General features: G+C 40.9%; 1 protein-coding gene across 2 annotated transcripts; it reads left to right on the plus strand.

Moving 5' to 3' along the window:
* The first annotated feature begins 1,812 nt into the window (after positions 1–1,812).
* On the plus strand, positions 1,813–20,002 carry gpr156 (G protein-coupled receptor 156). 2 transcript variants are annotated; one of them, XM_080902138.1, is made up of 10 exons: positions 1,813–2,033; positions 5,913–6,065; positions 10,952–11,079; positions 11,161–11,281; positions 11,364–11,474; positions 13,614–13,739; positions 13,998–14,093; positions 14,505–14,741; positions 15,437–15,595; positions 17,042–19,998. In XM_080902138.1, the coding sequence occupies exons 2-10, from the start codon at positions 5,925–5,927 to the stop codon at positions 18,365–18,367; spliced, it is 2,445 nt and encodes an 814-aa protein (XP_080758264.1). In that variant the 5' UTR covers positions 1,813–2,033; positions 5,913–5,924; the 3' UTR covers positions 18,368–19,998. The 2 variants fall into 2 exon arrangements, with proteins under 2 accessions (XP_080758264.1, XP_080758265.1); XM_080902139.1 differs by lacking the exon at positions 1,813–2,033 and adding an exon at positions 9,036–10,102 and having other exon boundaries at positions 5,919–6,065; positions 17,042–20,002.
* The last annotated feature ends 756 nt before the right edge of the window (positions 20,003–20,758 follow it).

The raw sequence follows: 20,758 nt of genomic DNA on the forward strand, positions 1-20,758 counted from the left end.
ATTATTCAAGCTCCTAGTAACCTGAGCATCATTGCAGTCCACCTGCTGCTGCAGTTATTTTGAACCTGATCTTGAAGGAAACCCGAGAGTGATCGACACACTTTGGGTGTAACTGAGCTGGTGACAGCATTTCAGCCTTTCAGTGGAGTACTGACATCATGTCATTTGAGCTTAGCTCACAAGAAAAATTATGAGCTTAAAAACACTCGTCCCATATTCCACTCCAGCTCTTTGTGCATTCTTTTAAAACTTTCTTACACTGATGAGTGATTAGTACTGTAGTCAGTGCATTTTTCATAAGGTCCTATTGCCAGCCTCCAATGAAGACCTAATTATCCTTAATGAAATACATGATGTTGAATTACATATTTTAACATGCTTCATAATAATCTGTTCTCCCGGCACTTTATCATATTTAAAACCAACAGTTTGGCCACAGCCACTGACATGAAAACCATCTTCCAAATAATGCATATTGCAATGTAATATAGGTCCAAAAACGACACAAATAAACAATGGGTCTTTTGCATTGACGCAGCTGGATGTCAAGTGCCTACATCGTGTTTTATGTCTTTTTACTCAACAAATTAGAGAATTTCTTGTATTTTTTTAAGTGCAATTTTAAAAATAACAAATAAAAACAACTACTATCTTTTTCTTCTTCTCGTGACTACAAGCCTGCACTGAATTTAATTCTGCTTTGAAATATTTACTTGTTGAAAGTAACAAACAATGCTGTTACTGAAGAATACACTCAATGTGCCGGAAGCTGTTTGGGCGTTCATTAACCACAACGCAGTCATTCCATCCTGTTTACGTAAATATGTTTGCGTCTGCGTTTCACCTGGTTCCCATCTGAGAAGTCTGAAAAATGAAACCCAACTTTTGGGATAACTGCTGCAGGGCCCCTGTTGTAAGCTTTCCGGTTTTGGAAAATCTGGTTTGTCATAGTTTCGATGCCAGAATAATTTATATGTTTAATTCCGGGGAAAGGCCACAGGAGCACAAAGCTTTTTCAAACATGAAACAATGGTGCACTGTAAACACGTACTGTGGCCTATTTGAAATAACAGAGAGCTATATGCGTCTGTTCAGAGTTTTAATATAGATTAAGTGACTTTAAAATTTAAAAGCAGTGAACCTATAGATTAATACAGCCATGGGAGAAAATTTTATATCGTGTGAATGGGACTAATGGGGGCAGATGGACGCACGAGTGGATATCCGCATATTCTTCTTTTCTGATAATCTGTGTTTGTCTCTGTTTCCCCACTTACAGCTCTCAGTGGTGGCACTCCCTTATCAGGAATGACCCGCCGTGTAGGCTCACACTGTAAGCCTACAGTGACGTCTTAATAACACCTTTATGTCTCATATAGCCGGCTGAATAAATGCTGACATACCTCTGCAGAGGCTCGCTGAGCAATCTGAGAAACTCAATCTGTCCTCATCAGGCTGCACGGCGACCTCATGTCCATCCGTCATAAACGTCTGCTTTGGAAGAAAAATAACGATAATATAAACAGTGATGATGTGTGTTTCTCTTTCCATTAAAACGAGCGCTGTTTTCACTCTATTTATTTGTACTGGTGATAGTTAGAGCGCCGCCCTGTCCCATCTGCCACACGCAGGTCCCCGAGGGGCCCCCTGTACCGTACTGGACCCACATTGTCACAATCGTGCACCGCATCACGCTTTGAATTCTCTTTTTTGGAGAGAGAAACAGAGAGAGAGAGAGAGAGAGACAGTATCTCCCACACACACTCGCTCACACTCGCGCCCTCCCCTTCCTCCGTGCGCAAAGGAGGACTCCAGAGTTCTGCTGAACTTCTCCAGAGTGACGGGCTCTTTCCGGAGTGACGGGCGGGAATCGTTCCAAGTGTGCGGCCGCGAAAGCCATGTAGCAATGTTAGATAAGGAACTATATTTTAATTTATTTTCAGTTTTTATTATCATAAGGTTTCTGAGTCTGGCGACATGGAGTCCGAGACGGGACGAAGCAATGGGATCCTGCGTGCGGTTTGAAGATCGAGGTTTGTTCTTTTGAAGTCATTATTTTCTTCTTCTTCTTCTTCTTCTTCTCAGCGGGTTTAGCTGACAAATTGGCTGCTTTACTGTACAGCCTACTAATTACAGCCATGAGCGGTCGCCTCTTTTACCGGATAGGATCGCACTTCACAGCTGATTATGCTACCGAACCCGGAGGAAGGCTTATTTTCTTTAAGCGATCTCGTACAGGTGTTTTATCCAATATTCAAATTTTTATAGCTCATAAATCATTGCTTTCTTCTTCACTTTATTTTAATGTTATCTGTTTCTCTTTTTATTGGTGCTTCATTACAAAGCAGTGATGACACGCACGTTTCATTCAGTTTATGCTCTTTGCAAAGTCTGGACGGTATGGCTAAAATCAGATGAAATTTACCTGGACCCATACTAATGACATAATATTTTAATATGATGCTTGCATGGATCCACATGCAATCCTTGTATGTTATATCTACAGTATCTACTCTCATGATAATGATTAAATAATTAGGCTAATAACATAAGGTTTCTCTATAGTTTTTTCTTGGTAAACTTTAAACTGATACGCTGAGAACTCATCAGATTTTCTGCTTGTATAGTCAAATTGCTTCCGTTCTCAGAGAAAATATACATTTTGCTGAATTGATGTCTCTATAAAATATATAATCCAGAACCTACAAAAAAAAATGGATGATGTGCCCAGAAATGGCCTGAGGTGGGATTTTAGTGCCAGTAATTGCGTTCTAAATCAGCTTAGGGAATAAACTTATAAACGGATTACTGGCTATGAAGGAATGTTTCAATAATGGCCCCTGAACCAGGCTTTACATCTGATGGTTACAACACTCTAATCTTAAAAGATGAACAGAGTGATTGACAGAACAATGAATGGGCTTTACTCCAATTTTTAATAAGAATTAAGAATGTAAGAAAATGTGTCCCAAAGGGAGGCACAGTGGTACACCCCTGTTACCAACATTTAAAGACACTCACTTTATTTTATTTGTTTATTTATTTTAAGGCAGCGAAACTGCGATGATTCTTAAATTATTTAACCTACGGCTCTATAGTGTCATTTACAGATTAAGCTTACAAATTAAACATTCCCGAGTCGATCCAGGAAGGAGATATAAATCCCTTTGGGGTTGTATCAGGAAGGGAATCTGGTGTAAAAAGAAATCTGCCAAATTAAACATGTGGAACTACTGGCTGTGGTTTTCTATTTAGTTTAAAATGCAAGAAGAATAAATATAATTGTAATAAATATAATTTTCAAACTTGTTGCTTTTTTTAAATGGAGATGTCATAAAATACATTTAAAAAGGATTATCCTGTAACAACAAAAAACTTAGAAATAGTCCTCAACATAAAGTGAGGAATAATTTTTGAATTTCATTTTCTGTGGTGCATAAAACTATGAAAAAATTCAGAGAATAGAGAGAAATCTTTTCACATAAAGGAAAAAGCCAAAAGTGATGATTGGGCTTTTGGACATTTGCATTAAACAAGAAAACGAAATATGGTGGAAATCACTTCACAGCTCAGAAACACTGCTAACAACCACTGAGAGTGAGCACAGTTTTTGCTGCATTCAGAAATACAAGTGAAAGTTTTATTATGCAAAGACAATACCATAAACACTATATGCCTCTCTGGGTCTGAGTCATCTAAAACAGGCAGGTGCAGAGACTATCATTGCACAGATACAAGCCACAGTCTGTGAAACTTGCCATGAAGGAACCATTAATACTAAACAGCATATACAGTTTTTAGGTTCTGAGCAATATTTTCCAGCTAAACCCTTTCAACCACAGACCCTGTAAGAATCTGGGTGCTGAACTGGCCTGCCTGGAGTCCAGTGCTGTCAATCTCTGAAAACATTTTTGTCATGAAATTGGCTCTGAAATTTCAATCTGCTGGCATATCAAGCACACCTGGGGGGGAAATGCCATTCACAAGAGCAATTTGTCTCTGTAGTTCCCAAAGGTGAGAATGTTATGAAAAGAAGAGCTGACACAACACAGTGGGAAACATATCCCTGTTCCAACGTCTTTGAAATGTGTTTTTGGCATCCGTTTCAAACTGTCACGTCCCAAAATGTGCTGTTATTTTCCACAAAGCAATGTTTCTCAATATCTGATACGTTGTCTATGAAGCGAGTCAAACGCAGGGTTCAAATGATTTGCAAATCACTGCATACAGTTTTTTATTTTATTTTATTTTTTTTAAGACAAACTTATAAGTACAAAAGTGAAAGCCCCGCTGCAGGCACATTAAGCCCATTAGGCCCATCCCATGTTTAAAGTAAGACAATCAAGGCTACAGGTAGCTCAGGTATTACTTGCGGTTTAGCCTTCAGGACTTCAAAAGACACTCCTCATGATTATTCTGAACTGTCAAAACATGTCCATAAAACCAAGCTCAGCTTGGAGTCTAGCACTGCTCTCCCTGCTTACACGGTGACCCCCTCACAGTTGGATGTTGACCTCTGCAGGGGGGTGGGTTTTGGCCTAAGCTGAAAGCTACAGAGGCAGGATTCTGAGAAAAAACTTGCGGAAATGCCTCTCTCTGACGGCTTTTCCTGCAGGAAGCAGAAGAACTGTGATCTAAACTTGGAAAGTGACAAAAGGATATGAACAGGAACTCCAGACATTTCCTAGATATATTGAAAAGATGGCTTCTTTGTTCTGAAAACAGCCTTAATATTTGGAAATGCCTTATACTTTACATTACTGTCAGCCCTGCTTAATCATTTTCACTCAGGAGCTTGCAAATGGGATGTTTTTATGCCACACTGCTACACTGCACTATTTCTGCACAATTCCCCCTTTCATTTTGATTGATCCCATAACTGAACAGCCCCAGAGCCTTTCAGGTTACCTTAGTCATTCTACAACGGCGAGACGTGTGATGCCTAATAGCACTCTACTCACATAAACACCCACCGGTCTGCCAATTTGTATCGATACAAGTAGTCTTACATCGTCTTAGCAACATGTGGCTGAGTCACAGCAGCGATTACAACGATCAGACTCTCGTCTGTCCTAGTTACAGCTCACAGTATCATGTGAGACCATGCCGCATAATTAAACGTGCAACATGTCAGTGCAGCCCAGAGCAGCCTCATAAAAATTCCTGCGGCAAGAGTGACAAACTGTTGTTTGGCATTAAAGTTTACCTCTTCAGTTGCAGATGCTTTAAATTAAAGGTATAATTGTGGATTGTTTGGCTGTCGGGGAAATCTTAACCCTGAAATGTTAACTTTGATATGCTAAATTAGCTCTGCTGTTCCTTTTTCTTTTGCCTGGTCAATGTGAAAATGTGTGTTGTCACAGGCTGTGGTCCACTGTTTGCTAGTTTACCTCTGGGATCACAAGGTGATGGTAAAAATTGAGGATAAGCAGAAACAGAGTTCCTGTTGTACATGTTTATTGTTTTAAAGTTGGAAATACCACTAATGCCTAATAACTTCTCTTATTTATATTCTAGTAATTCTAATATTCTTGTCTGTTTAAAATGCCTGTTTCTGTTTGGGCTGCTATCTATGCAATGCACAATCACTGTCTCTGTCCCTGTCACTCCTCGTCTCAGAGGTTTCTGTCAGAGCACCACACTGTGGTGGCTTCAGGTCCTACAACTGTCAGGTGAATCATAAACCTGGAAACAGAAACAAAATGCCACTACATGTGTTTTCTTGGTCTCTAGTATCTTGTGGAATTTAGTACATTGGTCCATTAGTAAGATAAATAATTATACAGTAAAAATGTTATCGCAAAACAGGAATAAGTGATTTTAGTGTTTTCGTTGTTGTTTTTTTCACAAAGAGCAGTGTGTTTCTTCTGTCCATTTCATCACATCTGTGAAATCTATTGATTGCTTAACAGGATGTTTTTGTGATGGTGGACGGACTGGTGCCAATCATGGAGCCTGAGCTGAACTGCAGCTCCCAGTGTGAGTCCCCATTTTGCTTCATCCAATCTGGAGTCAGCAGGCAGGACAGCCTCGACGTTCTGCAGAGGCTATGCAGTCTCAGCACGGTAACCTCTCTCTGTCACTCTCTCATGTTAATATATATACTTATAATGAAAAATATAACAATGCCAAGCACATACTGTATACTCATGGGTGAGAAATTAAAGGAAAAGAAACTCAGAACCCTATACTTCCAAAAGATATCCCTTCATTCTTGGTTTTGATGATAGATGATTGAGTCTAAAATCTCCCATAGGTGTTCAGCTGGTTGAGAGCTCTTGACAGGAAGGCCATAGAATATGATTCATGTTGTTTTAATATACATGCAGCCACTCAGCAAACCCTCAATGTTTCACCAGAGTATAAAGGTGAGGGTGAACAACTTTGTCCAGATTTACAATTACTCTTACAATGCCAGTACATTTCTCTTACAGCATAATAAATCAACAGGATTTTTCTTATGGTCAGCTCAGCTGGCCAAGTTAGTTTTTCCTTTAATTTGTCACACATTTGTGTATCTAGACTATCCAGATGTCACATGCACATGTTCCTGCATTTACACAGTAAACAGATTCTTTTTACATCACAAAGTGCTGGCACACTGGCGTGTCTTGTGCAGTTGACCTTGTGAAAGGGTGAAAAGGGTGAAACTACTTCTGATTAATTCGATTAGCAAATTACTTTTAATCGAGAGACGTTCACTCAAAGCCTAAAAAAACCCCCTGTTTTTTCAAATTACTTTTAAATGCAGATTTTAAATGTTGGTCGGTTGGTCAGTGGAACAAGTGAGCCGTGTAAATAAACACACCAAGCAAGCTAGGAGTGTGCTACTATCCTACTCGAGAAGCAATTTGAATGGTACATATCCCGAAAGGTAATAGGGGTGGACTACCGAAGCTATGTTTAGTATCGTCTCAGTCACTGGTGCCCTTAAGAGACGAGTCAGCGGAGATCAGCACCGTGAGGCAGGCAAAGAAAGTCTAATAAGACTTTCCAAATAGACGCTAAAGTAGCCGAGACGCTGTGTCAAAGGAACACAAACAAGCTTTTCTCTTCGTGCCGTGCCACAACGAGTTGAGGTGAGTTATCGCTTTGATTTCTTTCACTTTCTGATGTTAATTTATGCATGGAATCAGAATCAGAAACTTTATTGTCATTGTCATGAGAACAACGAAATTAAGAATGGTCCCCGATCATTGCATCATCCCTAGCAATATCAAAATATAAATAAAACAATAAAATTCAATAAATAAAATAGATAGAATACTTAAAATACTAATAAGATATAACAGTAAAACATTCACATACATTCCCACACACATGCTTCAGACCGTGCATAGATTAACACAAGAGTGGCGTGATGGACATTTTTTTGTAGTATTCAGATGTGTTATTGCAGTTGGATAACAGCTGTGTTTGAGTCTATTAGTCCTTGCTCTGATTGCCCTGTACCGTCTGCCTGAGGGCAACAGTTCGAACAGGGAGTGGCCAGGATGTGAGGTGTCTTTTATGATGTTTTGGGCCTTTTTAAAACAGTGGGCGTTGTGTAGAACTTCCAGTGTGGGGAGAGGGCAGCCAGTGATCTTTTGGGCGGTGTTAATGATCCCTTGGAGTGCTTTCCTCTGAGCCCCTGTGCAGCTAGTGTACCAGATGCATATGCAGTAAGTTAGAACACTCTCAATGGTGGCTCTGTAGAAGGACACCAGCAGTCTCTGTGTGATGTTATTCCTCCTGAGAATTCTCAGGAAGTACAGTCTCTGTTGGGCCTTTTTCAGCAGCTCGGAGGTGTTCACACTCCAGGAAAGGTTCTCCTCTATATTGACTCCCAGGAAGCGGAAGCTTGCCACCCTTTCTACACAGTCCCCATTTATGAATAGTGGTTGGATCTCTGCCTTTTTCCTTCTGAAGTCTATTATGAGTTCTTTGGTTTTTGAAGTGTTGAGGAGGAGGTTATTGGCCTTACACCATGACGTCAGCTGCTCCACCTCGTCTCTGTACGTAGACTCGTCTCCCTTGGAAATGAGCCCCACCACTGTGGTGTCATCTGCAAATTTCACAAAGATGTTGCTGTGGTGGCGAGGAGTGCAGTCGTGTGTGTAGAGAGAGTAGAGCAGTGGACTGAGCACACAGCCCTGGGGTGAGCCAGTGCTGAGACTCAGGGCTGAGGATGTGTGATGGCCAACTCTGACTCTCTGTCTACGGCCCGAGAGGAAGCTATTGATCCACATGCAGGTGCTGTATGGAAGCCCCAGGTCTTGTAGCTTGGCCACCAGTTTGTGTGGAAGGATGGTGTTAAAAGCTGAGCAGTAATCCACGAAGAGCATCCGCACATAGCTACCATGCTCTTCCAGGTGAGTTAATGCAGCATGGAGTGCTGTGGCTACAGCGTCTTCCGTGGATCGGTTTGCTCTGTAGGCAAACTGGTGTGGATCCAGGCTGCGGGGCAGGGCTGCTGTGATGTGTCTGCGGACCAGCTTCTCAAAGCATTTCATTACCACTGGGGTGAGTGCCACCGGTCTGTAGTCATTCAGGCCGGTGATGTGGGGCTTCTTAGGCAAGGGGACTATGGTGGAGGACTTCAGGCAGAGTGGGACAGTCGCCTGTGCGAGGGATTTGTTGAAAATCCTGGTGAAGATCCCAGCCAGCTGTCCTGCACAGCTGGGTGTGTCTCAGAGTGTATAGCATCCTCACCCAGGGGAGGGAAGAACAGCATACTGCGGTTTTCTTTGTTATGGTAATTTTTAACATGACAAAATAGTATTGAAACATAGTATTATCCTTTAGTTCAGTGTCTTTATGGGCTCTCTTTATTATTTTCTAATGACCTCAACTGACATAAAAACTGCTCAGCTAAAGTGAAATACTCTTTGATGAAATCTAACACCATGCATTTGTTGCTATTTGTGGATGTGGACAGCCCACCAGGCACCAAGTGTTCCTATCCCTAACGCTATAGTGGAAAGACAAAAATACAAGAAGCTGAGCCAACTTATTGCATAAAACACCACCTGTTTTTTCTCTCTCTGTGCTTCTAGATATGGCCACAGTTGGCAGTGTGCTGTCCAAGGAGCAGCTCCTTTGCCCCATTTGTCTGGATTTGTTCAACCAGCCAGTGTCCACTCCTTGTGGGCACAACTTCTGCAGGGAGTGTTTACAAAGATATTGGCAGACCTCTAACATGCCTCAGTGTCCCATGTGCAAGCACAAGCTGTACATGCGGCCTGACCTCAAAGTTAACACCTTCATATCGGAGGTGGCTTCTCATTTCAAGGAGTTGGTGGAAAAGAAAAATGAAAATGAGAGCAGTGCTATGGATCAGTCACAGGGCCACAAAGGAGAGGTTTCATGTGATGTATGCATTGGAAAAACAGTCAAGGCTTTTAAATCCTGTCTGGACTGTTTGGCCTCATTTTGTGAGACTCATCTAGAGCCCCATCACGTTCTAGGCACCTTCAAGAAACACCGCTTGATTAAGCCCATGATAAACATGCAAGACAGGGTTTGTAAGCAGCACGAAAAGCTGCTCGACCTGTTCTGTAACACTGACCAGGTGTACGTGTGCCAGATCTGCATTACGAAAGACCACACGGCTCATCAGACTGTTCGTATAGAGGATGAGAGCCGGAACAGAAGGGCTCAGATCGGGAGCACAAAAAAAGAGGTGGGAGAAATGATCCATCACCGACTGCAGAAAATCTGTGATATCAATAAAATCATTCAAATCAGCAGGAGAAACACAGAAAGGGAGACTGAAGAGAGTCTGCGCGTCTTCAGCAAGCTGTTCCAGCTTGTCCAGAGAGGCCAGGCTGAAGTGGCCGAGGTGATTGGCGCAAAGCAGAAGCAAGTAGAAAGCATGGCCAGCAGGCTTATCTTGGAGCTGGAGCAGGAGATTGATCAGCTGAGCTGCAGGAGAGATGAACTGGAGCAGCTCTCGTTCACCGACGATGATCTCTATCTTCTCCAATACTTTCCAGCTTTTGCCACAGTGCCAGCCACCAAAGACTGGTCCGACACCTGCTTAGAGAGTACTGAATATGTGGGCATAGTGAGGAGAGCGGTGAGGAGAGTAATGTGTCAGCTGGAGGAGACGGTAAAAGCTGAGGTGAAGAGGCTCTGCGAATCCGAATTTCAGAAAGCTCAGCGATATGCTGTGGATGTGCATTTGGATCCTGATACCGCTCATCCCAAGCTGGTGCTGTCTGAAAACAAGAAGCAGGTCTATCACGGTGACGTATCCCTCGGCCTTCCTGACAACCCAGAGCGATTTTACCCTTGTGTGAGCGTTTTGGGAAAGGAGGGCTTCTCTGCTGGAAGGTTCTACTATGAAGTCGAGGTGAAAGAAAAGACAGAATGGGATATTGGAGTTGCGCTTGAAACGGTGACCAGAAAAGGAGGGAATGTGCTAAACCCCGACAGGGGCTACTGGTCGCTGGGGATGCGAAAGGATGAGAGCTACTGGGCTCTCAGCAACAGCCCTGTGTGTGTCCCGCTGATTGAGAAGCCCCAGAGAATTGGGGTGTATGTGGATATGGGCTGGGGACAGGTTTCATTTTACAACGTGGACTCTCATTCTCACATCTACTCCTTCACTGGGTGCACCTTCAGTGGCAGACTTCTCCCCTACTTTAACCCACGGAGGAATCACAGCGGGGTTAACTCAGCACCTCTCATCATCGTGCCTGTTAACTAAAACTTCGTAACGTGCGATCTCTACTTGAATGCTTCGTTTAGTTTTCAATTTAACGTTTCAACTGTGCCAAAAAAAGTTCCAAGTCTGTAGGGTAATTCTTGCTGTTTAATAAAATCGTGTTTGTCCAAATGAATTGTGTTTCTTTTTTTATTATTATTGTTTTGTGTCCGTGATTTCAAAAAATGAGAGTTTCAGATGCACAAGAGCAGCATCTGAAATAATTTGGATGCATGTTTGCATGTTGCATGTATGCGTTTGCAGATGGCAGCAGAGCTCCCGAGGCGCTCTCTCTCATCGGTGCTAATTGCTGTGGTGTGGACGCTCCTCTCCTGTGGAATCCTGTTGGCATTTTGCTTCCTCCTTTTCACCCTGCGCTTCAAAAACAACAGGTACAGTGAAACATACGCAGTATATAAACACAAAGAGAGGCTTACAGAAGTCATTTAACATAATGTGTGTCATGTCATTAGGATAGTAAAGATGTCCAGCCCCAACCTCAATGCCCTGACTCTCTGTGGAAGTGTCCTCACCTATAGCAGCGGTTTCCTGTTTGCCGTCGAGGAAAGTGGAGCATCTATAGCTGTTCTACAAGTGAGTCCAACTTCCCTTCACCGCTCTGTATTAGCGTTGACATTGTTAGATTGAAGTATTCATACCATGCTCTCTACCGTAGACTCGCATGTGGATGCTTTGTGTAGGCAGTACCCTGGTGTTTGGCCCAATTTTGGGGAAGACATGGAGACTGTACAGGGTGTTCACGCAGCGCGTGCCGGACAAGAGAGTGGTAGGCATGCTCTTCAGTTTTCCTGGTGGTTTCCTAGGAAACCTACATAGTCTACAGTCCATATATATATATATATATATATATATATATATATATATATATATATATATATATATACATATATATATATATATATATATATATATATATATATATATGTATATATATATATATATATATATATATATATATTTTTTTTTTTTTTTTTTTTTGCCTGTAGGTTTGGTGATAAATTTGATCCTCCTGGACTTGGAGGAAGTGCTTTTCACAGATGATTCTTTTCAGAGCTGCTCCTTGCTGGAGGAATTTTGTTGCTTGACCTTCTACTTTAAAACACTCCAGATGTAGTCTCTTTGAATTAGGGGACATAGTTTTCACTCTTTCCTCCTGTGTCCACTTTGTTAAGACCTCAGGGCAACCTTCCTTCAGTTTCTGGGCACAAACTTGCTATCTCCCCAACATTGTTTGCACTCGTGTTTCACAGCCAGCACTGTTGACCTCCTCTTACTTGAAGTATTATTCTTGCTTTTATTTGGTTGTAACTCTAACTAAAAGTGCTTTCACTAATGGTCACAATGCTTCTTTTCATGATCTTTGGCGAATCGTGCAGCACTGTGCTGTTTTTAAGCTGCTGTTTCCTTCTTTTCTTTCTTTCTGCAGAGGCTTAATTCATTCAGGGTTTTTTTATTGATGCATTAGTTTCTGCTGATACTCTGTCCACCATCAAACACGCCATCTGCTTTTCAGTCAAATTATATGTAGCAAAAAATAGCAAATTGTGTATTTGTGCTGTATTTAAGGCCGTCCACTGTGCCTGTTTGTGTTAACATGGATCTTCATTTACCTTTTTTACTTTTTAATCACTCCTGGCTCTTTGTTTTAACTTATGCCAAGTAGCCTACTTACACTCTTGGACCCTCTCTATCTTTATGACATCTCACAATCTGGTTTCTTACGTGCTGAGGCAATTGAGCCATGCCATATTAGACACAGCCAAGGCCAACATATAACAATATAACCACTGTAATATGTTGGTATAGTAGTTTATGTTCAGATAACAGTTTGATTCTGGGATAAGATACAAAATTTGGGGGCTGGTCTGGGATTTGGACTCAGGGCCTCTCATGTTATGGTCCCTAAACCCATGGCTCAAAGAAACCTAACATATGAGATGCCACAACACTGCTGCAGTTCAACAAATGTTTAATATTGCAAAAATAGTTCTTTTAAAAAATAAAACAAATAGATATAACAAGGAATAGGAGCCCAACCATAAACAAACAAGAGAGAAAGAACATGAACAACTACACAATGAGCAATCAGATTCCAGCTTAAGCTAATAGTCGTAAACTAAACTAATAAAACCAAGACTGAAAACATGATTGTCAATAACTCCCAACTCAACTATTGAATTGAATTGAACTAGGAATAAATTAAAAACAAACAAACAAACAAAAACAGCAAAAAAGAACAACTGAGCAATAATACTGGTGCTGGTGAGGAAGAGCAGAGAGAACATCTTTAATAGGTGTGCAGCACTAGGGATAAAGAATAGATCAAGAAAGGGGGGAACAGGTTAATAAAGGATGACAGAAAAAACAATAACGGCCTGGCACATGTGCTGGTGCACAGAGAAGCATGTAACACCCTCAGTGGTCTTTACCACCGGTTTGTGGGATTATCGCCTTTCATCTTTAGTCGCCATGGCCACCTCTTGGCTTCATCTCACTTTCGAACCTTGTTGATAAAAATTTCTTTAATAAAAATTTCATGTCCAATTACATTTGTTGCAGAAAGCAACAATATAAGTGATTTTATTTTTGCGCTTTGCTGCTTTTTACATAGTCAGTATGTATTATGTATTTTTCTTTCTTCCTCCTCTATTTACCAGATTCATCAAGCATGTTCTGCCCCAGGTATTTATATTGCTTAGGAGATATTCAGAGATGTTTCTGAAGCAATAACTAGCAGGTTAGGTCATGGATAAGAGACAAAGCTTGTTTTGCTTAATATAAATTTCTTTACTGTGCATATCCAATCTGGTATCTGATAACTGTGCCACTTAATCAAGGTGTCGCTACATGAATGAAAATGCTCTACTGGTGAAATAATAACTGGGGACTATGCTCTATGTGTCAGATAATCAGGGACATCCAGTTGATGGGTATGGTGGCTCTGTTGATCCTGGTGGACATGCTGATTCTCACCGCTTGGAACCTCACCGACCCCATCAGGTGTTCACGATCTGTGGGAGCTGTTGTCAAGGTAGGATTATTGGTGATTTCCTGAAGCTGAGCAAAAAGTTGTAAAATGACTTGGTTTCATTAAGAATGATGAAAACCGAAATGCATGGGACTTAAATGTTCACCTGAATGCTTTTTGCTGTCAAATTATGGAAAGTGAAATTGAATGAGATTGCAGGAAAAATTGAATTTGTGACTGGAAAATCACAAACTCATACATAATGATGACAGCTAAATAAATCAACTCTCTGATGGTGTATTGTTTTCTTTGATGATGTAGGTGATGGAAAGAGATGTTTCCTACTCGTTGTCGCAGCTGGTTTCTTGTTCTTCTTTGTACTCAAATCTGTGGATCATTATTGTTGCTGTCCAAAAGGTAACTAGTCTCTATTCAAACTTTATTATACATTTGTATCAGTGTTTAAATGCACATTTTAAAGTTTTGCATTATTTTGATGGCATCATTTATCTTTCACGTGGTGTTTTCTGTGTATTCTGTATGCTGTACTGTTTTCTCCAGTTTGCCTTATGTAAACACACCATTGCAAGTGCTTTACTTAAGTGAATACATGTGAATAAAACTGCTGAATTTGAGAAATCAAATCAAAATGATAGTTTCAGACGTCAAGTATTAAATAACCTAACATCTGAAAGACTTTGGTCATTCATTTTTGTATAATATGAATAATTTTTAAACAATAATAATGGTTATTTATCCACCATGTTTCTTTTTTTTTCCTTTTTTTTTTCTTTTAATGCCCTTTGTCTTTACTTTGTTTCTCTTTAGGGTTGTCTTCTCCTCTATGGCACTTATCTAGCTGGACTGACAAGTAATGTCAGCCATCCCCCAGTCAACCAGTCTCCTACAATCATTACATGCGTCACTTTGGTCACCTGCTCCTCCGCCGTTGCCACCCCCGTGTCCATCTTCCTGCAGACTTGGCCCAACGTGGTCTACAGTACTGTGGCTGGAGCCATCTTCATCTGCACGCTGGCTACAAACTGCATGCTGTTTGTGCCTCAGGTCAGACACTGATGTCATTTTCCATTTTTTAGCATCTGCGTAACAGAAAACTACTTGGAAAATAAACTTTATCGTGTCTAGAAGTATTATGTTTACTGATTGTCCATTTCACTTTTGCGAACACAATGATGCTTCAGTGTACAGAGGGACTTTTTTTTTTCAAATATGGCAAACGTATTTACTTAAAGTGAAGGATAAACTGATTGTATAATAATAGAATACTATGTTTAGAAACCAGCAGTAAATAAACCGACTCAATCAGACAGACAGAAACTAAATACAGACAGATGACAAATAGACACGCGAATGGTAGCTTTGGTTATGACTTTTTCTTTTTCATTTGAATAAAGTAGTAAATCTGTGAGTGATTGCGGTGCTCACACATGCAGTTTTATGTGTGCCAGGTTTCCATGTCTGTAGTGGAGGGTGACTCACACACAAGGTGTTTATGAGTCAAAACTACGTAGGCTGTCGCAAACAGGTTTACTCTCTAAGAGTCTAGCAGAGGACTTTTGTTATGGTAAAGGAATGCATCTCCTCTGGAACGGAAGGAAATAGCTGAACAGTGAGCAGTTTGTGCAAATACACCTGGTGAATATTCCAGATCAAATGACCCTGATAATATATCTTCTTTTTTTGTTAAAAAAAACTACATTTTTTTCATATCTCTAAAATATCTCACTTGCCCCATACAGCTGACCCAGTGGCGACAGTTTGAAGAAGATCAGAACAACCCGAGTCAGATGGCCAAGTATTTCAGCAGCCCCAGTAAGAGTCAGCCATCTGTGTACAGTCAGGATGAAATCTTCTACCTGCTGGGGGAAAACAGCTCAATGAAGAAACTCCTTAATGAGGTAACGTTACTGTTTTCTTCTCAGAATTAGCCACTCGGTAAGAAATCATCTTTGTTTCATGTTAGAATTTCATATAAAGCTGCAGTAGAACTTTTTCATTTAATTATAAGACACATAATCTTTATTTTTTTGCAGATGATTTAAGTTTTCCACTCCTCTCCTGTAGACGAAATGTGCTTTCTTTATAAAGGCCAGTAGGGGGTGACTCCTCTGGTTGCAAGAATATGGAGAACTGACACCACTTCTCTTATTTATGATCTCAGTAGAAACTTCCTTGATTCGTTTATGGTAACAATCACTGTCTTTTTTTAAATAGAGCATAAGGTTTGTGTAGTAAAGAATTGTAACATTTAGAGTAAAATCAACACCAAAGTAGAGTATGCTTCGGGGCGTGGCTGCAAATATATCACGTCGCTAAACTCAATTAGGATTTTAAACAATTTGTCATTTTTTGAGTATTGTGGTAGCACATATTGCAATTTAGTGGCCTTTTTTAAAGCGTTGCAAACTGATGCAGACACTTTGCTGTACTCAAATTGTCCTCGACTATATGCTTCACATCTCTCTATATTGTGGGTATGGATGTGAAAAAACATGACATATCAGGGTTCCAGGCTGTTTAACACGTAACAAAAATTTCAATTTCGGCCAATTTTATTTATACAGCATCAATAGTCCACTCAGTGTGCTTTATACAGTAAGGTAAAGACTCGGGTATTAGAAAGAAACCCTAACAATCATATGATCCCCTATGAGCAAACGCAGGAGGACAGGGAAAAAGGCAAAGTGTGGGAGAGAGAGTCAGATTTTAATAAAGGCTCTTGTTATCTGAGACAAAGGTTTTTGTAAATAAAGTAGGTAATGGGTTGTGTTATTTCAAACTAAGTGTGTCTAGTCTTTTTTATTTTATTTTAGTTTCTATTTTATACCTAATAAACCTACATGGAAATGGAGCAGCAGAGCACAGTTCTGATAGCGTACAAGGCACTTATAATGTCCCACCAGCTTCTGTGTTGGACACATCTTTGTTCCTCATCTATAATAATGTGTGTGATGCACTGTCCAAGTACTGGTCTCTATATTAAACACAAAAACAAATTTCAAGAGTTTACATCCTGAAGCTGCAGGTAGTCCTCTTAACAGACTAGTTTACTGTCAAAATTAGGTGACAAACACATTCAGTACAACATATAAAACTGACACCTTCATATTACTTCATTAGTGGTGTAGATGAAACAGGGCTGAGTCAGTGCTGAATCAAAGTGGCACCAGCTGCTTAACCATATGTTTACGACTTTCTGTCACTGCTTGACTGTTCTGTTTATATTGATTCAAAAGGCAGGAAACTGATGCGTGCCAAGTTTTCATAGTGGCAGATTTTTCTAGCAACATTTTCTCAGTATGTGTCAAAATGTTTTCACTTCTCTGTATCACCACAATTTTCAGAAGAACGCCGTGATCGACAGTCTCCAGGAGCAGGTGAACAACGCCAAGGATAAACTCCTGAGACTCATGTCAGCGAGCCAGCACCCTGAGGACCAAGACATGGACTCCTCTGCCACTAACCTCAACTCGTCCTCCACTCAGACGACCGAGCTCCAGTCGGAAGGCCCCTCTACTTGTTCTCAATCTCAGAAAGACACTAAATCAACACTCTCGCCCTCTGCTCTCTCGCCTCACCTCACTGCTGCTCATGGTTCATTATCTGCTGTTACACCGTCCTCTGCTCCTTCCTCTATTTCAAACTACTCTGCTCCCATTTCTGTTTCCTCCCCTCTTCCCACCAAAATCCCTGCTTGTGAAACTCAAAACAATGCATCTGCTCTCAAACGGGACGCATCCCTCCCGTTTATGGGTTTACTCAGGACACCAGAGGAGACAGTTCAGTTTGTGACCTCTCTGCAGTACCGACGAGGGTTGAACCCCTCTATGGCTGAAACCTTTGGTAGTTATAGTGGCCTAAATCTTCAGGTGGGACCAAATACTAAACCAGCTGGTTTTGTTAGTAGCGAACAGTTGCAGGAGATCCTACAGGAACTCAGCGTGGATGCAATCACGGAAACCACGCTTCGATCTCCCGATCAGGTGCCCAGGATACCTTCTCAGCAAAAACTGACCAGAGACTCTACACTCTCCCCTCTCTCCCCACGGACACCCTGCTCCCTTCCCTCTCCTGCACTCTTTCGCTACCCTAGCATCTCGCCTTATACCATGAGAAAAAGGCGGCGGCCCTTTCACTCCTCCAGAGGAGGTTTAGCTCCTCCCTGCTTCTACACAGGCTCTGAGGTTCCTGGCTGTGCAAGAGCAAGAGACACATGTGCGCTCCCAAGTCCAGAAGATATTACTGTGGATGATAACTGTATCTCACATCACAACAGTGACCTTGAAGAGGGAAAGGAGGAAGACACGAAAGTGCGTGAAGTAGTGAGAACATGTCAGAGGTGTGTTTCAAGGCTCCCGAGATGTTCGGTCGTGCATTGTGAAGAACAAAACCGTAAAGCTCCAGAGGATGTGGGAGCAGGCGGTGATAACGAGCAGCACCGCAGACACATTCGAGACTCATGTGGGTACTCGGACTCAGACTCCAGCAGCTCAACCGATTACTGCTACTACCACCGTCCTTACTGTGACTCCTGCCTGCAGCGAGGCTCCCTCCTGTACTCAGACAGCTCCTCAGACTCCTCTGACAGCGAGTATGATGACTACTTGAGCCTCTACCGCTCACCACGCCCCGTGGTATTCAAAGAAGACCTCAAACCCACCTTCGTATGAACACGTTTACTGCACTTTACACATTTATCCAGTTCCAAAACTTGAATGAATATTCTCAGAAAGGTTGCTAAAACGGATGTACTTCTGTGATGGGGGACATTCGACAGTAGCTTACAGTATAGGAACTTTACATCCCAGAGATTGTTGTTTTTCTGTGTTGCACCATAGGTCACAGTGACTGATTTATGAGACTAAAACTTTTGTAGCTTAAAAACACATAATGCTGTTTACTTTTTATAGTTACTTGTGGCATTATTTGGATTATTTGGATTACTATTTCTACTGTCTGATGAAAACCTTTGACACTTACAGTACTGTGCAAAAGCCTTGAGTTACTCATTTATTTATATTTAGTTTCTTTTAATTCTTTGAGTGGTTCTGAAGGACATTTGTCTTTGGACATTGGCTGCTTTTTCTTTCTTTTTCACATGAGACGCATGTTTTTTTCTGTGTTTGTTTTTTGTTAATCTTTTTAACACTTACCTTTGAATAATTCAAACATAAAAAGTGTTTGATGACAATGATAACAGACAACTTATCAAAAAAATTTTTAAATTGTATGTTTAGGCACTTTGTTACTAGCAGCCGTTCCAAAATGCATAATTTGTTTCCATTTCTTTAATCCATAAAAATAAATGCCGAAGATAACACATTTTCACAGATATAAAACACAGTTTTTGCACCACGAATTGATTCTCAAGGTGCTATCAGCCCACGATATTTCTTATGAATTATAGTTTCAGTTTTCCTCAACATATATGTGGGAGACCAGGAGAGAGGTGCAACAATGAGTGCCTACAGCCATCTGTAAAACACCGCGGAGGCTCTGTCATGGTTTGGGATTTCCTTTCAAGTAGTGGTTTTGGAGATCTTGTCAAAATTGATGGAATTATAAATGCAGAGCCCCGGCTCGGACAGTCTTGGTTGTTGTGTCCTTGTTGTGTCCTTGGGCAAGACACTTCACCTACCGCCTACTGGTGATGGCCAGAGGGGCCGATGGCGCAATATGGCAGCCTCGCTTCTGTCAGTCTGTCCCAGGGCAGCTGTGGCTACAACTGTAGCTTGCCTCCACCAGTGTGTGAGAGTGAATGAATAGTGGAATTGTAAAGCGCTTTGAGGGCCCCAAAAAGCGCTATATAAATGCACTCTATTATTATTATTAAAAAACATCCAAAGAAGAATTTTTTTGTCCTTCAAGAAGCCCAAACTATTACTGAAGACTACTTAAAGAAATTACAAGAAAGCTTGCCTAAGAGAGTTCAGCATGTGTTAAAGAATAAAGGTGGTCATACTTGTGCAAACTCTGTTTCTTTCCTTATATACTGTATTTCTATTTCTATTTATGCATCTATTTCATATTTTCCTGGCAAAATATTTTGAACTGAGGAAATCAGGACTTTTGCACAGCACTGTAGACAGGTGCTTTGTTAGTTAACTCATGTAAGTTCTCAAAATATACTGACAGAAGAGACACAATAATGAAAAATGACATAAACAGATGCAACATAAAAGGTTTTCACAGAACAAATGTGCGCTCTATTATCAATTGTGCAATTCTGTATTTATTTCTGTATTTATTTGTTGATGTTTTGGTGCCCAGAATTACTTTATGTTTCTTTTATTATAAACATTCCTTAAAATGTTGTTATGTTCCTTTGCTGACTCTGAGTTTGAATTTACAATGTGCATTCTGTGAATGTGAGTGCTGACTTGATGTTAAATACTAAACCTCACCTTTATATGATTTCCATGTTAAATGCAACATTTTCCCTGAGTTAAAATATTTGCCAGGCTTCCCATCACTTAAATCTCCACCATGATTTCACCACATTTTCATGGGTTTTCCTGAAACACAGACAAAAGCCTTTTCTCCCTCGTATCTTTCATGTCTCTTTTATAGCTTGCCCTTCACTTCCACTCCCTTCTGCTATCTACTCTCTGTCTTTCTCGTATTTTATCCCTCCACTAATGGGAAAATGTATGTTTGCCGGGGGAGGTGTTGCTGTGAAGGCAAAACAGTGTCTTGCGTTACTTCTGCTCAGCTGCCTGCTTTTAAGATGCTGCTGCTCTCTGTTCAGCATATGAACCATTGAAGGCCAGCCTGGGAGAAACTCCCTTTGATACGGAGAATAAAACCCACACGCATACACACCTGCATAAAAGATACACTAGCAACTGTATCACTGTGAACAGGGAAAGACTTTCCTGCCCTTTCTGGATTCTGCATACGATAGACTTTATTGCCATTTCATGAAATGCAGCACACATATAATTAGAGTTCAGTACAGTTAGTGACACTCACATGCATTTGCAGAAAAGAACAAGATACACCTTCAGCGATTTTAGATCACCAGACAAACATAAACTGCACAAATTCCAACCTTTTTGGTG

This window comes from Rhamphochromis sp. 'chilingali' (assembly GCF_963969265.1).
Source record: "Rhamphochromis sp. 'chilingali' genome assembly, chromosome: 14".
In the NCBI taxonomy this organism is placed as follows: Eukaryota; Metazoa; Chordata; class Actinopteri; order Cichliformes; family Cichlidae; genus Rhamphochromis; species Rhamphochromis sp. 'chilingali'.